The sequence below is a fragment of the Schistocerca nitens genome, chromosome 7 (genome assembly GCF_023898315.1).
Source record: "Schistocerca nitens isolate TAMUIC-IGC-003100 chromosome 7, iqSchNite1.1, whole genome shotgun sequence".
Taxonomy (NCBI): domain Eukaryota; kingdom Metazoa; phylum Arthropoda; class Insecta; order Orthoptera; family Acrididae; genus Schistocerca; species Schistocerca nitens.
Genome location: NC_064620.1, coordinates 103,627,295 through 103,648,995, shown reverse-complemented (window position 1 = coordinate 103,648,995; position 21,701 = coordinate 103,627,295). Strand labels below are relative to the sequence as shown.

Below are 21,701 nucleotides of genomic sequence, written 5' to 3'. Positions count from 1 at the left end.
AAGGGGTTTGTTACTTGTTTATTTTTATGTGATAGTGTTATATTTTTGCAAGGTTGTCTGTATTCTCCACATTCTTTTTTTATAACACTCCACATAGCCTTTGATTTATTTGCTGAATTATAAATGATTTCATCATTATGCATTATTTTTGCTGCTTTTATTACTTTTCTTAATATTTTGGAGTATTTTTTATAGTATGCGAGTTACGCTGCCTAAAGATACACACAGTTTCTAACTGTAGTACTTGTTGGTGTCCAGTTAGAAAGATGGCCTTCTGGCCTAAAGCTTACTTGTTTGACAGTCTTTTTTGTTGTGCCTATGTGTGACTCAACATTTCCGCTATATGGTGTGTAGCAATCTATCCTTTTCATAATATTGTGAACTGTTGTAATAGTTTGTGTAAAAAAAGACAGAAGTGTCCTCAAACTAAAAGTCAGTTTAAACTCCGCAATGCTCTACTAGGCATGGTCCCATTGGAGGCTGTATATCCTTCCCATCCTCCAATCTTACCACTTACAGGGGACATACAGTTAAACACAGACTCCAAACCACAGAGCAACATTTTATTTTGTCATTAACAAATCATTGCCAGGAGTGAAAAAACAGCAAGTGACAAGGGTGAAAACAATCTGAGAGGGCTAACTGGGTATTAAAACTGTGCCAAGTAGAGCACTTAAATGTGTTCAGACCAACATTTTGATTGTTGATGACCTCCTTTTTCGTCATCGTCTTCTCCTTCTTCTTAGAACCATGTTTGAGGCATAACTTTTGCAATAATATTTCAGTTAATGTTGAATTGTAAGATTAATATTAATCCTGAGAAGAAAAAAGTGTCAAGCTGAAATTTTGAGTTAGTCCACGAGGCAAAAATGGGTAGTGCAATTCGTAGTACACGGCCTGCTACAAGCCAGGATGAGGGTTACTGTTGGTGTACAATGCTTATTTTGTCACAGATGTTGAGAAAAATGTTTTCTGTGTTCAGATATTTAACTTGCGTAGTAGAATTACCTTCAGCTCTGCATTCGATTTTACAGGTCGATCGTCTGGCTTCAGACACAACGTGATGTAACTCTTGAGCGACAGCGAGCACCAGGTTTGTCTCCCCGCCGAGAAGACCCTCATGAATTCCGTGTGGGAAGACTGAAACATGAAAGGGTCAAAGTTCCACGTGGTGAGAAGCTCCTAGACTGGGCTGTACAAGTCATGCGTTTGCATGCTGACAGGAAGAGCATCCTTGAGGTGAGTATTACATTCCTGTTTGTACTAATTAACGAGAAACATTATGAGTACTTATATGTTTATCAGTCCAATGGAAAAATTTAGTAGGAAAGCAGTGATCCTGAATACAGCACCAAATAAAGTTCTCTCAACCGCTAAATAGTAATAAGATGTAATTTGTATATTGAAGGTTAGCAGCAAGATTGAATTTACAGGTAGGAAACAGTACCAAATAAACAGCCTTGAAAAAATAAAAGTTTAAGGGTACAACAGTGTTATGAAAAAGAAAGTTGCTACTCACCATATAGTGAAGATGCTGAGTCACAGATAGGCACAACAAAAAGACTGTCACAGATAAAGCTTTCAGCCAGTAAGACATCCGTCAAAAACAGATGACATGTCACAGATAAAGCTTTCAGCCAGTAAGACATCCGTCAAAAACAGATGACACACACCCGCATAAACACAGGCAAACACAACTCTCTCACACGACTGCATCCTCAGGCAACTGAAGCTATTAAGTCTGTTTTTGATATATTTTGGATTTACAGCTGCATTTATATCAAAACTTATCAAAGACTTTATAGTGGTTATATTGAATTCTTATGTTAGGGCAGTTCTGTCTGTCAAAATTAAATTAAAGCTCCTAGTTTTGTCTGATGGAGCTACTGTACTGAGGTAATGCACTAGTAATTAAAGTTATCATGATAATTATATTGTGATGAGCCTCTGCATTAATTTCAATGAAGCCTGGTGGCAATTGCATTGAAATCAAATATAGAAACTAATAATGGGATTGATTTTAATATTAAAACAAAGTCAGAAATTGCATTCCGGGGGCTATAAAAATCAAATTAATTTAGAAGGGGGGGGGGGGATGGCGATATCACAATGTGACAATAGGTACCTCTTTCAATCTTTTGTAACACAAAGTAACTCTTATTAACCCTTTTAGTGCCAGACATTTTCTCAAGAGATCATGTTAAAAGTGCCATGTGATTTTACAGTAAAATGCAGACCTCTGCAATACTTGCAATAAAATCTAAACTAATGCATAAAGGAATGTAATTTTTTTTAATTTTTAGGGAATGTTGCTGGCTACAGTAATATGTGCAATACACATTGTCAAAGAACATATTTTCAGAGAAAAAAAATTATTTTCATGATGGGGTTTATCGAACAAAATTAAAACTTTGATTTCAGTTTACTCTGAGACCCATCAGATGATGATATACTCAAAACTTTCAGGTATATATGGAATCTCTGTAGTTTCCTTAACAAAAGCTCCATAAAGGAATACAAAATTTTTTATTTCACTAAGGAAAAAATCAAAAAGAACATAACATTAGACAAATGTGAGGTTGCAGTTATGACAACTACTTGCACACATGCTGACCAACACATGAAGAATGCAGTCCTTTCTTGCAACAAACACATACTGTTCGTGAATGCCGCTTCTTATCCTTCGTAGAACAAACGCTACAGTAGCGTTCCTTTCTCGCCGGAAGAGTCTCTACACCGGATACTGTTGGAGCAGGTACATTTATATCTATTGCACTTGTGGTTGCAGTCCTTGCCTGAAACCACTGTTGAGAATGTTTGCAAATGACTATGCTGTTAAACTTCAGCAGTGTCAGTGGTTTGTCGCTGGGGTTTAGGCTTTCCTTGTACAAAACATACGCATTCAGCAACATCCTGGCAATTATGCTGAACACTACCTTCTTCCACATCTTGACAGTCCTCCTCTCATCTAAACAGCAGTATGCCATCATATCAGAGGAGTCAATACCACCCATACACTTATTATATTCAAAAATTACATCTGGTTTCTTGACCGACTGTCTATTGCGAATTGTCTTTTCTGATGATGTAGCAGAGGATGATGTACTCACAAGGAGGACTGGATTTCTCTGTGATTTCTTCTGTCTGAAGACACAGAGAGGTATAAAAGATGTCCTGAAAAACTTGAGCTGACCTACAGCATAATTCGACAGAAGACCACGTGGCAGGAATTTTCTGTTTCTTCTAATTGTTCCCGTTAGATAAGTGCCGACTGAATACAGCTTTTCTGCCAGAGGAATAGATGTAAAAAAGTCATCGCAAAACACATGGTAACCTTTTTGCATGTAGCTCCCAAGAGCTAGTAGTTTCATGACAACTACATATCTCAGGCCGTTCTCTTTTATTTCGTTTTTGGTCATCATCACTTTTTGCACCATGGTATGCATAAAACCCTAGGCAGTAATTTACTACTGAATCACACAGCATCCAAAATTTGACTCCCCATCTGTGATTATGTTTATTGGAAAGATACTGGATTAGCTGTGAGTGTGCCTTTGTCCCAACAAGACTTTCATCAACACTCAGTTGCTGGTGTGGAGTGTAGTAGTGACAGAAAACATTGTTGTCAATATCCACCAACACTTGAAATTTGGCTGTTGGATCATATAATGTGTGACCAGAAGGGTGAAATTTCAAATTGTCTACAAAATGTAAGAATTGCGAAAACCACGGTGTCAACAGGTTTGCATCAGTTGACCAGTAACTAAAAATTGTTGGTTTTTTTTATCAGTCCCATATTCAAAATCACTGCTATAAAAGCCCTCGTTGTTGGTTGCCATTGTTTGATTCTCGAATTTGGCGATAAATGCGTTGACTGAATCATCTGGCGAGTTTATCTGTTAGTCTCAGTCACCATAATCGTAAGAAGCTGCTGCGAGAACAACAAATTGAAAAAATCAGTTGGTGTGGCGTTTGCTGGTATATGTTTAGGGCCTGGTACTTCTGCATACACAAAGCTTGGAGAGGTCGGATTATCTGATGCCTCATACAGTATTTCAACAAAAGTATTTGCACTGCAATTCAGTTGTGTTTGGTCGTCGTCGTCATTTGCTGACGCACAATCGTCACTTGAAGAAGAAAATGTCGAGTCCTCTTCTCCACCGGACATCTCATAATCCGATCCACTTTCTGCAAATCCTGCAAATTAATCTTCACTTCCACTACTTATCATATTGTTGTCTAAATCACTCGTATCGAACCGCAACTTCTCACTTGACGATGCTATGCTCCACGAAATACTCGGTAAATAAATAACACCAGAGAAGTTTATTTTACTCAACATATCGCACTGACAGTCAAAAAGAAGATTGATATTCTGTGCCTTCGGCCTTCCTTCTCCGTCTTGGCTAGGAAATACTAACAACTTTGACTTCAAGTGCGGAAAAAATGAATGAGAAGGGCCTCACGATCAGATTGTTACTGGCATATTTCACCGAAAATCTGGATCACAATCAGATCGTATTTGGCACTAAAAGGGTTAATAACAATTACCTCTCATCTCTCATAATACAACAATGCCAATGGCGACACGGTGGTCAGCTTCTTGAAGATTATTCCCATGAATCCTGAAGATGGTTCATGATGCACACAGAGGGGAACAGGTGTTCTCGCAACTGGTAGAAATAAAATACTTTTCTTCCACGAGCTATCCACGTTTATTTATTAGGCACATATAGAACAAGATACATCTGTACACGACAGCGGATGAGATGAGAACAGAAGAGCTCTATTACAAGCATTAAAACAAGAGAGGTGGTGTTATAAAAAAATTGAAGATGCAACTATAATGTTTAAAATTTTTCCACTGCCCTGTCAGATTACATTAATTAATATATCCTTGACGCATTCAACTGGCCCCTGTATGAATTAATACTTTTCATTTTTTCTATACAGGTAAACCTTATAGGTAGCTGCACAATGTGTTTTGGTGAAAGAAAATTAAGTTGGAGTTAAGAGTATAGGGAAAATGTGTGTTTCAAACATAGCATAAGCTTTGTGAAATTTCACTAGTAACTGCTGACTAAGATGAGTTGCACACAGAGTGGTAAAAGTCAATGATAGTGAGGAGGCAAATTATGAGTAATGGTTATAGCAATGTTTTTGGCTTCAATGTAGCTGGTTCATACTTCTGGTTAGAGATATATAATTTCTATGAGAATAACAGTGTGTACACACCCTAGAGCAACCAGGAAAAACCTGGGAATTTTTTAGAAGTTGGAGATTTTTTTGTTCTTTTAGTTTGCACTTGAATTTTTGTAATTTTCGCTGGTAAGAACTGATACTCTAAGAATTTTACGTCAGCCCACTATTGCAGAATAATCCTGCGGCAATAAAACATAAACAAGAGAATAACACCAAAATAAAACTTAAGTTGCAAAGAAAATGTGCCATTTACATCAACAAAACATAGCACATACACAAACGTCTGCCAACAGCAAAATGTGTCAAAGGTTTTAGGACAAAGTCTATGCAGTACTAAGTAACAACAAATCTTGGAATGTTTTACTCTCATCTTGAAAAGCCAAAATGCTCGACGGAATGTGTGTTCAGCCAGGTAACTCACAAAATGTTCAGTGCACAGCAATTAAATTTGTAATCACATGATTGTCAGAAATATTTAGCTGCTGCATTGTAATCTGTGATATTAGGATCCACCGAGTCACACCCTCAGAAAAAGCAGCAAAAACATTTTGATGACCAGTGTTATATGCAAAAGCTTAGCTTTTCTTGTAACTATACTCTACGTATATTAATATCAACCATTAACTTTTCATATTTGCGTGTTCATGCTACTGAACAGTAATGTTGCTATTGGCAGACTCCCTCACTTGACCTGTGCTCTGAATATCTGCTGTCATTGGCTGGTGAGATCACATGAGACGAGCTACGATTGCTTTGCACAAGCGCTTTTGTCAGCCAATCTCAATTTCAGTGCTTCAGAAGTTACTGTGCTGTATTTTGTAGAAGTTGTATTTATACTTTCGCAAAACAAAAATATGTAGTGTATATCTTGGAGAACGTCTAAGATCTTTCCTAAATGTGGGGTTTTTCGCTGGGCTTCATTTCCTAAGTGCCAGTAAGTTCTGCCAGTGTATAAAATCTTCGCCACACAAAGGAGTGATAAGTTTTACAGCTCTGAAGGAAATTATACTGTCACTTAACACAGAAAAAAATGTCTTTCATCCAGAGTATATATTGTATTTTCACCGGGAAAAGGCATATTTTTAGAATCACTGATATTGCTGTTGTAGGATACTATTTTTTTTTGTCTTTATTAATTTCTTTTTTTCTCCATTTTGTGATGTGCACCACAAGTTTTACATTTTCTGGACATTTAAAGCAAGTTGCCAATCTTTGCACCACCTTGTAAACTTACCAAGTTCTGACTGAATATTTATGCAGCTTCAGATATACTTCATCACAGGTAACTGCATCATCTGCATACAGTCCAAGGTTCTATTAATATTGTCTGTAAAGTCATTAATATAAAACATGAACTGCGATGGTCCCAACACACTTCCTTGGGGCACACTCGAAGTTACTTCTGCATCTTCTGATGACTCTCCATGCAAGATAATATGCAGTGTCCTCCGTGTCAAAAAGTTCTCAATGCAGTCACAAATTTCACTTGATCTGGGAAAAATTTGGAATTTTTTGTTTTTTATTTTATTTATTTTTTCTGTGTATATACACCAAGTACGTGAATGAACATAACGTTAAGGGCCTCTTTACCACAAGAAAATACATGTTGCTCTGTAAACACAAAAACTTATTTGCTTCAAAGGTGCAAATAAAAAAAATTAGGGTAACTGCAAATGTGAACATTTTAGGTTAGAGTTTACTGTTACGTGTCACAATTTATTATGTTTCCATTACATGTTTCAGAGTTTTAAATCTCTATCATCAAGTGAATTTATGTGAATTAATACGAAATTGTCTAGTGTTCACAACTTTGGTGTAACCTTTGGCACTGCCTAGTAGCAGAAAACAAAAACAAAACATAATTTTAGTACATGGCTCTTAATTTTGGGGAGATCTTTGACTGCGAGGATGAATAGAAGTAAGAGTGAGAATCGTATGTGCTATTTAAACCATGGGCTTAGGAAATACTACCACTCTTTGTGTAAAGTTATCTCGAATGGATGATGAGCACAAGATGTGAAATACAGTAAATGCACTATTTCCTTAAAGTATTTTTTTTAATGGGTTGAATTAGTTCAAACAAAAAATCTGAAAAAATATGTCCAGTTGAAATATTCTGTATTAAAAGCAGTGGTATACATTGAAAAAACTTTACATCAACAGTGTGATACATGCCCAAAATCATCCTAATCACCATTACAGCTACAGTGAATTTTCCTCTACTGTGATTTGAATCAATGAGACAGCATAAAACCATTATATCCACACAGTTGCTTGAGGTGTGTATAGATTTCCAGTTTGGGCTTTTAGTATGTTAATAGTGAGGAGCAAAAGCAAAACTGAAAACCTTCAGAAGTGACTAATTAAAGGACAGTTGCAGCAGTTGGAGATAATAGATGTTTCACTGTCTGTCTGTTGTAATATTGAGAAATACTTTCATTTCTTGCAGTGAAATGTCTTCTAGCCCCACTTTCATTGTAAAGTGTCTTGTTTCTCAGACTGTCCAACGCTTACCTTGCCATTGGCAACTTCTTCGCTTTCACTGCTGCCAAAAGAATTCATTTCTGGAGCTTCTGGGCTGTTGTCTGTATATAAAGTAGTAAAACTTTCCTGTGATTAATATACTTTCCTAATCTCATCAAACATACGAACAGTATCGTCTCCTAAAAGTTTTATAACGAAGCCTGACAGATTGCAGAGTCTACCTGTATCTCACGTTAACATTAAATTTGAAGTAAACAAAAATGCAAAAAGCGCCCATATTGTATCATCAGCAGTAATCCTTACGTACTAACTGCACATACAAGCAGCCACATGACAAATTGCATTATAAATCTTCTTTTCTTTTGCAGAGAAGCTAATTGTTCTGCAAATCCTAGTATAAAATGTACATACCTTTTTTTTTTTTTTTGCAGCTATGACAAATGTCATGGCCTGCAAATTGCAGTTTTGGTCATTGATCATTCTGCAATTTATTGTTAATGAGAAAAATCGCCACTATATTTGCACTAATATGCAGGGGTGGACAAAGACAGAGAAATGCCAAAAGCACAGCACATTACAAAGCCTAATATGGTATAGGGAAACAATTGACATTCAAAACCGCTTCCAGTCATCTCAGAATGGGTAAAGGAAATCCTGTATGGTTTTAATGGAATGTTATACCAATCTTCATGCAAAATAGTGGTAAGTACACGTAACGATGATGGAGGTGGATAGCAATAGTGCTTCCTCCTCCCCCTAAGGAGACCACAAAAGCTCAACAGTAATGAGATATGTTGACTCTGGTAACCAGGGGAAAAGTGAGAATTCATCCTCGTGCTTACAAAACCAGTCCTGGACGATGCGAGCTGTGTGGACTGTGGTCCATGTCATCTTTGAACACAGCATCATTAGGAACAAGATTATTTCGCGAAAGTGATAATGCAACAAATAATGTCTTTTGCAGTTCTTGGCGAAATAATATGAAATATGCAATTTGTTGGCGATATCACACAATGTTTGTAATTTTGCAACATAAAACTGTTATAAACTTGAGGACAGCCTGTTACTAATATAGCTTACTGACTGATAGTTATTGAATGTTAAAAATGCAATTTGACTTCTGATCTCCTCAAGGCTGATGTTCCTGTATAATCTTATGATGACAGTTCAGTTTGCTTGCAACAAACTTTGATGTTACGACGAATGTGGCACCGAAAATGACAAAGAACTGGGAAAACCAATGGTGGATTAGACAAAAACAATACCAAACTTGTCAAAACAAAACTGAATTTGTCAAAAAATAATACTGAACTGGGAAAAACAATGAATTTTCCAGAAGATAACTCGTAATTTTGCAAAAAATATCAATGAGTGCAAAAATAATACTGAATTTTAAAAATAATAAGATAAAATTTCACAAATAACAAGCAAATTTGCAAAAACAATATCACTGGAATTGACAAAAAAAATAAATAAATGAACAGGGCAAGAAAACAGTCACTGAATTTCCCAAAAAGATAGCTTTGGCGGAAAGAAATGTGAATTTTGCAATAAAAATCACTAAATAATGCTGAAGTATCACTGGATTTGCAAAAAAGATTTCAGCCAAAACGGACACCAAATACGGCAATTGAATTTGGTAAAAAATATTTTACCATGTGATGTACCTAATTAGCCAAAAATGGTCTCGTAATCCTTGGGAGCAATGTTACCTTGCAGAGTAACCATGAAATACCACGATATACCGTATTTACTCGAATCTAAGCCGCACCTGAAAAATGAGACTCAAAATCAAGGGAAAAAAAAATTTCCTGAATCTAATCCGCACCTGAAATTTGAGACTCGAAATTCAAGGGGAGAGAAAAGTTTTAGGCCGCACCTCCAAATCGAAACATTGGTCCATTGTAATATGAGACACAATTTAGGTCAAATGAATGACGATACAGCTACAGTAGTTTTGTTCGATTCGTAAGCTTAGCAGTTAAGCTTTACCAGGTAGCCATTGCTATGCGTCAGGCGCTCCGTCCGTATTTATATGGGTGCCCTACCTTTTTTACGTTTTTTGAATTGATTGCTTATTTTTCTTTGATCTGATAAGTGCCATTCTCTTTGTTATAGGTGTTTACGTCACTCTAAGCTGAAAATGCATTACTGTAGTGTGTCATGCATCGTTTGTCGCATTCTGATGATGAGTGTTTACAGCCTGTCGCCGCTCACGGCATGGCTTGCTTTTGTGCACGCTACTGCTGCTTATAATTTATATATAAAAAAAGAGAAATCACCTCATTAGCGAAACAATGGCATGAAAATCTTTGCAGACACCTCTTTAGTACATTACATTCTGCACAGAAATTAGTCATCTTAGATTTAAAAATCTAGTCAATTGCCGTGCTTCATTTCTGACTGTATCACTATTAGGCATAAGAATAATATGAATATAAACATGACATGATATGTATATTCTTCCGCGTTTGCTGTTGTCTCACCCTAGTTTCGTAGTTTATTAGGCAGACAGGATTTAAATGAGAAAGCAGGAAACACAAAAGAATAAATGGCAAAATGTTTATATTCGTATTATTCTTATGGTGAAGAGAATACTGCATGTGATTCACAATTCATAAAAGTTCCTATTAGCAACCATCTCTTCTGACAGGTAGGAAAATCTTCAGAACGTAGATTTGGCCATATTGACAAACATCCCAAACAGTCTTGCCAGTAGGATTTTCGTAATACATTGAAATGCTGCTACATTCGAAGATGAACAATACGGAATTTGTATTTACTTCATTGGATAATGTATGAAAATGCAGTGGTCGAAACTCGTGGCGGAGGAAAAAAAGCTAGTCTTCCACCCCCACCCCCTCTCTTCTCTCTCTCTCTCTCTCTCTCTCTCTCTCTCTCTCTCTCTTTTACCTGACGCAGAGGTTTTGGCGCCAGTATTTATCTTTGTGCCTGCAAAGCATGCCTGTGTAGCACTTCATATATTCGATGGCAGAAGTAGTTAGTTGTGGCGGCACCTACCAACATTTTTCAGAACTTCCGCTTACTTTGCACTCGATTCTAAGCCGCAGACGGTTTTTTGGATTACAAAAACCGGAAAAAAAGTGCGGCTTAGATTCGAGTAAATACGGTAGCTGCCAAAATTATAGCCAAATCTGTCATGTTTCACTCTTAGGACGTAAATCTGACCAGAATTTTCTGTTTGTGAAACAAGACTCATTCGACAATATCACTTTTCTTCCATTGCTCCATAGTCCATGTTTTGTAGCTTTGGCACAATATTTTCTTGTTGGAGCACTTGCATAGCTGACGAGTAGTTTTGGAATTCCAGCTTGCCCTACAATCCTCTGCGTACAGAGCTTCCTTCACGTTGTTTTGGTACTGACAGTGTTTACGAGTACAACATTCTGTTACACAGTAACTTTTGCAACTGTTGTCCTATTCTTTGTCATCACAATCGTCTTTGGTGACCATCTGTCTCAGTCAGTCATTGCACATTTGTGTGCACATTGTGACTTAGCAGATGATGTTTTTTCTGTTTTCCCCATATGCAGTATAAATCTTAGGTACAGAGGCTCTTGAAACATAAACACTTCGGCTCCATTGGTTTCAAAAACACACACCACATTAGCCCCGAGTTCAAATTCACTTAGCTCTAACATAATGCGTTCTCAGCTAATCAGAACGCTGTTCTGACTATGACTGGCACTTGCAATGTGATAAGGACATTGCATAGATGTTATTCGTAATGAAATTCAACCGCAAAACCAGCAGACGCGGCCAGCATCTGTATTTTGATTCAGGCATGCCCTTTTTAACGACCTCCTTTTGTTACGCGCTTTGGATGACTGCTAATTGTAATAATTGTTCATGGAGTAATTAAATATTGTTGGCCAGGTCTAGTGGTAGTTTTAAAGAAAAAATACTCACCTTGCTTCCTGAAGATCTCCTTAAATCCATTGCTTGAATTTCTTAGGTCTAGAAGCCAGGTTCTCTTGTAGGTCTGGAAGCCCTATAGGTTGATGTGTTTGTAGAATAATGTAGACGACAAAACTGATTAGTACATAATTTTCATAGTTAATAGTTCTAGATGCTTACACACACACACACACACACACACACACACACACACAAAAGCCAAACAACCCCATTATCGTTCCAAAGTACATCAGTAAAGATATATTCATTCTAAGATCGATACATAGAATTACCTGGCTGAATTCCCCTAAGTTGTTTGAAAAATGACATATACTTCTGTACAGTCGGATTTTAAAGCATTTCAAATAAGATCGTAAATTTGAGAAAATACATGATCCAGATTGCTTATTGCATATTACACTTTCTTGTGGTGTGTCTGTGTTTTTGTCAACTCCCTACATAGATATCTCATGAATAATAATTATGTGAAAGAAACCAATTTCATTGACCTTTTATTTGTCCTACACTTAATGTCCACATGTACAAAGTATCAGTTTCCACTACATTTCAGCTACAAGTTACTGTTGCATCACTATGCTTTGTGATCAACAGATAGTATTTGTGTAATGGGTAACTCTTATGTGGAATGTGTTGTACATGAGTGAGGGTACACTGATTATCCATCATAATGGGTTTCATTCACATGACAATAGAGCCATACTTACCAAACCCTTGGTGATGCTTCGAATGCCAGTGACATTTGAGTGAGTGTAGGCTGCTCAAAAAGTGGAAATGGAGTGTAGGCCCCAGGCATAGACAACATTCCATTAGAGCTACTGATAGCTTTGGGAGAGCTAGCCATGGCGAAACTCTTCCAGCTGGTGAGTAAGATGTATGAAACAAGCGAAATACCCTCAAGAAGGATGTAATAATTCCAATCCCAAAGAAAGCAGGTGTTGACAAGTGTGAAAATTACCGAACTGTCAGTTTAATAAGTCACATGTGCAAAATACTAATGCAAATTCTTTACAGATGAATGGAAAAACTGGTGGAAGCAGTCCTCGGGGAAGATCAGTTTGGATTCCGTAGAAATGTTGGAACACGCGAGGCTATACTCACCCTAGAACTTAATTTAGAAGACAGATTAAGGAAAGGCAAACCTACATTTGTAGACTTAGAGAAAGCTTTTGACAATGGTGACTGGAATACTCCCTTTCAAATTTTGAAGGTGGCAGGGGTCAAACACAGGGAGCGAAAGGCTATTTACAGTTTGTACAGAAACCAGACTGCAGTTATAATAGTGGAGGGGCATGAAAGGGAAGCAGTGGTTGGGAAGGGAGTGAGACAGGTTTGTAGCCTATCGCTGATGTTACTCAGTCTGTATATTGAGCAAGCAGTAAAGGAAACAAACAAAAAAATTTGGAGTAGGGATTAAAATCCTTGGAGAAGGAATAAAAACTTTGAGGTTTGCCAATGACATTGTAATTCTGTCAGAGACAGCAGAGGACTTGGAACAGCAGTTGACTGGAATGGACAGTGTCTTGACAGGAGGATGTAAGATGAACATCAACAAAGCCAAAACAAGGATATTGAAATGTAATCGAATTAAATCGGGTGGTGGTGAGGGAATTAGATTAGGAAATGACACTTGAAAGTAGTAGATGAGTTTTGCTATTTGGGGAGCAAAATAACTGATGATGGTTGAAGTAGGGAGGATATAAAATATAGACTGGCAATGACAAGAAAAGCGTTTCTGAAGAAGAGAAATTTGTTAACATAGAGTATAGGTTTAAGTGTCAGGAAGTCTTTCCTTAAAGTATTTGTATAGAGTGTAGCCGTGTATGGATGTGAAATGTGGATGATGAATAGTTTGGACAAGAAGACAATAGAAGCATTTGAAATGTGGTGCTACAGAAGAATGCTGAAGATTAGATGGGTAAATCATGTAACTAATGAGGAGGTGCTGAATAGAATTGGGGAGAAGAGAAATTTGTGCCACAACGTGACTAGAAGAAGGGATCGGTTGGTAGGACACATTCTGAGGCAACAAGGGGTGACCAATTTAGTACTGGAGGGAAGTGTGGGGGATAAAATTGTGGTGGGAGACCAAGAGATGAACACAGAAGCAAATTCAGAAGGATGTAGGTTGCAGTAGTTATTTGGAGCGGAAGAGGCTTGCAGAGGATAGAGTAGCATGGAGAGCTGCTTCAAACCAGTCTCTGGACTGAAGAACACAACAAGAACAACAACATGTTCACCTGCAAAAGTATCTGATAACTGGCTTCAAATGTCCTGTTTGAGGTGGATGTGTATCCTGACTGTTTGTAGTAGACAGAATTATATATAAGAAAATGATTTATCTTGTATTCTGCAGTGCAAGAGGCTTAAAAAGTTCTAAATCTACCATCAGTTTCAAGTTATTCTGCTGTGGTGGTAAAAATATCATAACATGTGCAACAGCTTGATACAAATGCAGCAAAGAAATTGGAGAACCAGTACCTGCAATTGAGCTATAAAGTCTAAAAGTTAATGAAGTGCAAAACCTATTCTGCTATCTCTTCCATTCAATAGCTAGTGGCTGCAAAAGCAAGTGCTAAAGCTTGTTCAACCTGTAGACAAAGAAGAGCAGCGAGTGTGTGTTTCTCAACTGGCTTTTGAATGCCGTATTCAAATCGAGCTAAACATATAATGGGAACACGAAAGCAAAACAGGAAGGAGTGACCATGCCCTGTTGTTTCTGTTTGTTGGATCAAAAAAACCTTCAAACTCAACCACTTGAATCAGTCAGTCAGTATACTTCTTTTTAGCCATTGCATATTAGGGAAGAGATAAGGGAACAGAAAGGGTAAACCTGTACCAAAAAGGCAGTTTCCATTCCACAGTGAAAGGTTCAGGATAGATGGAAGAATGGCAACTCCTGTCACACAGAAGATACTTACATTAAAGAGCAGTACACAAATCACACTAAAGAGAAAGTACTGTGGAAGAAGAAACCTGCAAAGGTGCTCAGATTGTGGGAAAAGATGTGTGGAAAATGAGACAGTGCTAATATGTTTTAGGAAGAAAAACTCTTAACCTCAAGGAAAATGGCTGAGAAAGCTTACACAGTTATAGGCAAAAAATATAATCACACTATTTGTTTTCATGAGAAACTGAGGTATGAGTCACCATCTTCCTGTATTGCTGTTGAAAAGATTTTAATATTGGTTTATCAGGACGATTTACTCATCCTCTTTCTCTTGCTGTTATTGTAGCATCTACTCCTCAACATTTCTCTTTAAGGTGAAAATTTCTTCTGCTCTCTCTTCCCTGATATTATTTGTTTTTATTTTGCAAGTATCTTCATCATGGTGGGATTCACAAAATATGATTTATGAGTGAACAAATTACATTACAGGATACAGGAAACAAGCAATGGGAAGTCCAGGTTGGAAATGACGGCATGTTAAGTTGCCAGTAGACACAACGAAAAGACTGTTACGCATTAAGCGTTTGGCCAAAGCCTTCATCAGAAAAGAAAAACACATGCACATTCACACAAGCAAGACTGGGAACACACACACACACACACACACACACACACACACACGCACACTCACTCACTCACTCACTCACTCTGGCCAAAAGCTTTGTGTGTAACATTCTCTTCATTGTGCCTGTCTGTAACTCAACATGTCATCTTTATGGAGTGTAGCAATCTACCCTTTCCATAATTTTTATGTCATAGATATGTATTGTTGCTTCAACTTCAATGTAAATACATTGGTATGAGACAGTAAAATTAGAATAAGTTTTTGATACCTTTGTCACCCAAGAGAAACTCAGGGGGCAAGTGCATTTTGTTTCCTGGATGGCATCTTGTGTTTTCTGATAAATGCTTTTGTAATGTTTTTGCAGGTTGAGTTCCAGGGTGAAGAGGGCACAGGTCTGGGCCCAACTCTGGAATTTTATGCGTTGGTAGGTGCAGAACTTCAGCGCTGTGACTTGGGGCTGTGGCTGTGTGATGAAGCTATAGACACAGAGGCCTCAGACAGTGCAGTGTATGACACAGCTGTCGCAGATCTCGGTGGTGTAGCACGACCGCCGGGCTTTTATGTACGGAGATCTTCAGGTCTCTTCCCAGCACCATTACCTCAAGTATGGAAAAAGACAATATTTTCTTTTTGTTTATAACAATATGTAACTGAACTTAGCATAAGTTCATTGCAGCCTAATGGAAGTAAGCAGCGCTATAATTTTATTCTCGCCCAACCCTTTTTTTTCCGCTTCAAAAATTGAAATTGTGGTATATTTTTGCATTTTGTTACGGTTGAATTAATGTGGCACTACCTTGGCAGGGGTATGCAAATCAACTTAGATGCAGACCAAACCACCTCAAACTTTCAAAATGAACAGTTCTTTGACACAGAGATAAGGAAAGCCTGGTTGAGAACAGCTGTAGACAATTCCATTCCACATCTGAGATTCACTGGCATCTTTTCTTGCATGTAATTTTCCAAAAACTTTAGTTTTAGCACAGCAAATAGTTCTGTTTATTTGAAAGCTTCTGTCTATGCATTCCTTATTCCTTCTTCATGTACAAGAACTGTGGTAACAGAATATTGCACAAAGATATGGAGCGAATGAAAATATGTAATTTGTTACATGCATGTCATTCACATTCCATTAATTTACCGTATTTACCCAATTATATGAAGAGTTTTTTTTTTTTTTTTTTCCAAATTTATCTTTTGAAAAATATGGATCAATCTTATATTCACAAATTAACTATTGCTGCTGAAGTCAACATTTTTACATTGTTTTATAGATTAATATGGGAATCGTCTTACATGTATAGATGAAGCTTTCACTGTTGAGGTTTTGTACAAATTTATTTTGAACAGTGTGTATCAGTCAATACTGGCGTTCAGATAGGCTAGAGATTTTCCAATATGCCAAAACACTTGATACAATGTCAGCTGTGTTAGAATGTGACATTTGATTCTCTGTGCTATTAAGAGGGATACGTGAGAAACTATGAAATAACCACTACAACAATATCATGCTCTGCTTAAAAATTAACAATTTTGTGAAACCCAGGAGGAAATAACATTAAATTATGTCGCCTTTCAAACTTTTGTCATATTTGAACAGGTTTGCAATAAATGTTCTCATACATGTATGGATATGTTTATGCTGCTTTTTAACCCTCAAGCTGGCGCCCCATTTTTCATGACACAAGCTGGTGTGTGGTACATTTTGTGCACATGTATGGAATAGCTGTCGTTGTGTTACCAATGTAAACACACATGATCATAATCAAAATCTAATCATAATTTAACTAGACAATGATAAAATAAACTTACATTATGTGAGCTAAATAATGGTGTAATTAAACAATAATCATGTCATTCTGTTCTGCATGCAAGTGTTACCCCACAGTAATGACCAAATTGAGGCATTAAACAGCACAGTTTCATCAAACCTTTGCCAGCTGCTTATTTGAATATCAATTATCTTGTAGATAACTGCCCCATTGTGGGATTGTATTGTGCCACTAGCTTGGAATCTGGGTTGTTTCCTTGAACGGATGGTGAATTTTTTCTCACCTATCTCACTGTTTATTTTAAATTACTGTTGCTCATCTGGACGTATGAGAACATAAAATATTACTGTATTAGCTGAAGCAATAACAAAGGAATAGGTAAGTGCTTGTGATTGTAAAACAACAACAGAATGGTACAAAACAATGTTATTAATTATTGGCACACTTTATACACTGCTCGAGGGTTAAGTAAAGGTAACATTCAAGGGCAAAAGTAGTATCCTCTACAAACCATAACATGATTCTGAACACAACTCAATGTTTTATTTGGTTATGAGAAACTAATGATATACAAAATGGGTTGCAAATGAGAAATTCGGTTGTTGTACACACATCAGAATACTGGAGAAAATCGTCACTAGTTTTACAAGAAGATGATGACACTCAGATAAAATGAGAAGGAAAATTAATCCAGAATAAAATGTCTAACTAATGAAATAAAATCATATGAAACTGCCTGTAATTATTGTCACGAGAATAAACTACAGTGGAAAGACCCTTGTAGAAACAGTACCAACAGACGTCACTACATTGTGGGATGAGCGAAAGTGTGATCATCATACGGAACAGTGATTGTGATCTTTTATTTGTGTATTAGTTGCTATTTGTACATACGACTGAAACCCTAGAAGATATTGCCTTCCATGTTTTACTGTTGCTCAAGCACAGCAGTACAGAAAGTGGGGGGGAGGGGGGGGGGACAGTGATCCATTTAGGCTGAGAACTATGATTAATGCAGGAAGGGTAGTTTTGAACAGGCAGAAATTTTGTTGTACACGCCAACCATGGGAATGTACACTGCTTACTTCGGCTTTTTATGAACATCTTCCTTGTTTAAAACTGCAGTTTGCCTGAATCCATTTGCACCCAGAATCGAATTGACTTCAAAATTGGACAAATACTGAACAATAGCATACATTTCTGAATGAGACGCTAAAAGTCTAGGTGGAGGCCAGTGGCGTACTTACATGGTTTGTGGAGCAACATTGTCATTGCTTAACTTGAGATATGACTGGAACAATTGGGGGTGTATCATCTGCTGGTTCTGTGCAACCATTGAGAGACCGGCAGGTAGATGATTCGTTTGGAAGCAAGAAACATTGTAACATTATCACATCTGAATAGAGATGAAATCTGCTGTGTGTTCAGAAAAAAACAGCCGTGTTCTCGGGTCCCATAGCAAACACAACTTCAGGAATTGCAACATACTATGAATAAACAGCCAAATGTTTGTGACAATGGAGATACAAACTTTTACAGCTGTCTTATTAAGGTGACGACACTGATGATTAAACATAGTGATACCACAGGCTATGTAAACAAAAAGGGGAGTGAAAATAAAAATTAATATAAACAATTTCTACTTTTATTATCAGTATGTAGGCAATCAATAAATGACATGAATTTAGAATAGGTGCAATGTTAACTTTTTGGACAGATCCCTTACTTCAATAACAGTTTTTAATTTTGATTAGTAAGAATATGTTAAAAAATAAATTTTTCTCGTGGAGCCTCTTAAAAATTGGGGGGGGGGGGGGGTTTGTCTTGTACTCGGGTAAATATGGTACATTTAATTTATTATTTCACACAAAGATAAAAGGGCCCTAGTAGGAAAGAATAGTAATTTGTATTGTAGAACATTACCAAAATGTTTTAGCATAGGAACAGGAAACAGAAATATGTGGGAAATGGCCTTTCTGCCTCTATTAAAAACCCACTGCTCTAGAGAATATTAAATTGTTTCGAAGCAAGAACTCTTTCAGTTGACTTCCAAGTGGTGTTAAGGTTTTGGTGCTGTTGTAGTGTTTACTCCTTTCTGCACTTGACAAATTCTGAATGTTACAATATAGATCACAGTTCCATCTCGTGTTGTCATTGAAACAAGTGAAACATAGCACATAGTGAGGAGAATTGTCATTTACGGTGGTCATGATTAAATAGATGTATTGTGATGACATGGTCAGTATCCCTACATGTTTAAAAAGATTATGGCAGAAGATCCTGGGAGGCACTCAACACACAATTGTGATGATGTTTTACTGTATAATAAATGCTTTTTTATAGTGAATTCCCCAAAAATCCGTTCCTCACTACATGTGGAAATAACCAAAGTAGGCAGACTTTGATATCCTGGTGTATCCAATACTGGAAATTTTCTTAATGGCAAATGCTGCTATGCACAGCCCATTCAGTATTTAGGAAATGCGATTTTTTCCCAGTAAGCCTGCTATTTATTTGGGCACCTAAGCATATTATACAATGAGCTACGGTGACCAGAGGTGCCAGCCACAACTTTAATGAGTTACAATGCGTGGGTCAAAGTAGGCAACACTCAAACACTCACAGCCACCTGGGAATGTAAAGTATAGATGCAGAGTCCCAGGTGGTGCACTGAGAGCTTCGGATCATCTGGTAAATTGCCAGACATCAGCAATAGGTCTCTGGCCACACCATAAAACCATGCCTCCATCTACTCATGAGTGATTAGGAGTCAGCACATCTGTTCCTGAAGGGTGGCTGTTTAAGCCGACCTAGACACCATGGCGGACAGTTCCCGTAGGTGAGAGCTGGCTAAGCCAGGCACCAACTAAGTGCAGTCCTTCATTTAAGCTCTAATCGACACAGTATTGGAAAAGACTGTCACACACCAAGAAGTTGGGCTTTTTAGAAGGTAAAAATCCTTAGAGTGCTAGTTTCTCATTTATAATTCCAGCTGCCAGGGGTTAGTTGAACCTTATAACTCAGAATTATATTTAGTTGGAACCGCTAAAGATGCAGTTAAGTTCTTGTTATTTCTCTTGTAACCACCAGGTCCTTTTTTTTCCCAGCTGATAAAGAAGCTGTTTGTAACCTCTATCAGGGCTCTCCTCAATTAGTAACAAAGAGTAAGATTTTTTACTATATACTGTCTGTAGCTGATAGCCTTCATGTGCATTAAAAATTCCCTTTGAGAGCTTTTGTGGTCAGAATGAGTCTGGATGTAGTTTGGTTTGCTGAGGTTTATTGCTAAAGAATTTACTGTGAAGCAGTTCAGAATATTTGCAAGCAGCTGATTAGCATTAGTCTTTAGGGTGTCAGATATTTTGTTATAAGTTTCTCCTTATGCTGATTGTGCGACTGTTTAATTAATGAAAAACTGTTCCAGGTGCTGGTGAGGGCTTTATTGAGTCAACATTTGTAAACCTCGGTTTTTCATGTTCTGTCGTAGAGAGAGAGAGAGAGAGAGAGAGAGAGAGAGAGAGAGAGAGAGAGAGAGAGAGAGAGAGTGTGTGTGTGTGTGTGTGTGTGTGTGTGTCAGTCAGTCAGTTTCCAGAGCCACTTGAAAATGGCCTAATATAAAGACAAAAACTGGAAATGGTCTCAATAAAGTTTTCAATGGCAACTGGAGTGGTTTTTCATTAAGGGGGGTAGGACATCAAACGGGCCGACTTGGAGCAGGAGAGGCACCACAGGACATTTTAATTTCTGGTGTCTATACTTTTACAAATAAATTCATAAAACTTTGTCAGCATGACCAGGAAGGATTCAGAATTCACACTCATAGCAGTGGAAGTTCTAAAACATAACGAAGTAATTTTTTTACGTGTGAAATTTCATCATTTTTTTTTTTTTTTTCACTTACTAATGGCAGCATTTGTTGCTATAGGTACACTTTTCTTCATAAGTAAGAGAGATTCTTCGATGAATTTTGCACAGCATACAAACCATACTTAAAGGTGTATGAAATTCTAGAATTTTCCAAATCTATTAAAAACTGTGGTAAAAATTGGGGCAATTAACTATAAAATTCGTGTTTTTTTCTAAAAATGAAGTTTAAAATGTAACAGTTGATTTGTTTTTTCATAACTTACATAAATTCTAGAGTTTCATACACCTGTGAGTATGGTATGTATGCTGTGCAAAATTCATCGAAGAATATCTCTAACTTATGAAGAAAAGTGTACCTGTAGCAACAAATGCAGCTATTAGTAAGTGAAAAAACGATGGAATTTCGCATGTAAAAAAAATTATTTTGTTATGTTTTCAAACTTCCACTGCAATGGGCGTGAACCCTGAATCCTTCGTGATGGTGATGCTGACAAAGTTTTATGAATTTATTTGTAAAAGTATAGACACTGGAAATTAAAATGTCCTGAGATGCCTCTCCTGCTCCAAGTCAACCCCTTAAGTAAACAGTGTGTTGTCTATCATAATGCTCATATGAGCAGCAAACATTTTGAAGTTGCTTGCTTTATTATGAGACAAAGATACATCATTGATGTATATGAAATATGATAAGGTACCAAAGACAGTTGTGGGACTCAATAATGTACCATTCCATAGCAGATTACCCTTCCTGCCTGTTCTTTGTCAAAATCTAGAACAGCGTTTTGCTGCATGCTCCGTAGATAAAGTTTTAGCCACTTACCCCTTGTCCTCTTACTGCATGGTGACTTCTTTTCTCAAGAAGAATCCTGTGAGCAGCACATTCAGATGCTTTAGACAGATCAGGGAGTATACCAGCTGGCAAAAC

At 37.3% G+C, this 21,701-nt stretch overlaps 1 protein-coding gene across 6 annotated transcripts in view; it reads left to right on the top strand.

Moving 5' to 3' along the window:
* Positions 1-21,701, top strand: part of LOC126195416 (E3 ubiquitin-protein ligase HECTD1) — a 314,241-nt gene that overhangs the window by 272,561 nt on the left and 19,979 nt on the right. For all 6 annotated transcript variants that reach the window (XM_049934021.1, XM_049934022.1, XM_049934020.1 and 3 more), the window contains 2 exons: positions 1,035-1,239; positions 15,502-15,741. In XM_049934021.1, coding sequence (XP_049789978.1) covers positions 1,035-1,239; positions 15,502-15,741 — 445 coding nt within the window. The remainder of the gene's footprint in view (positions 1-1,034; positions 1,240-15,501; positions 15,742-21,701) is intronic.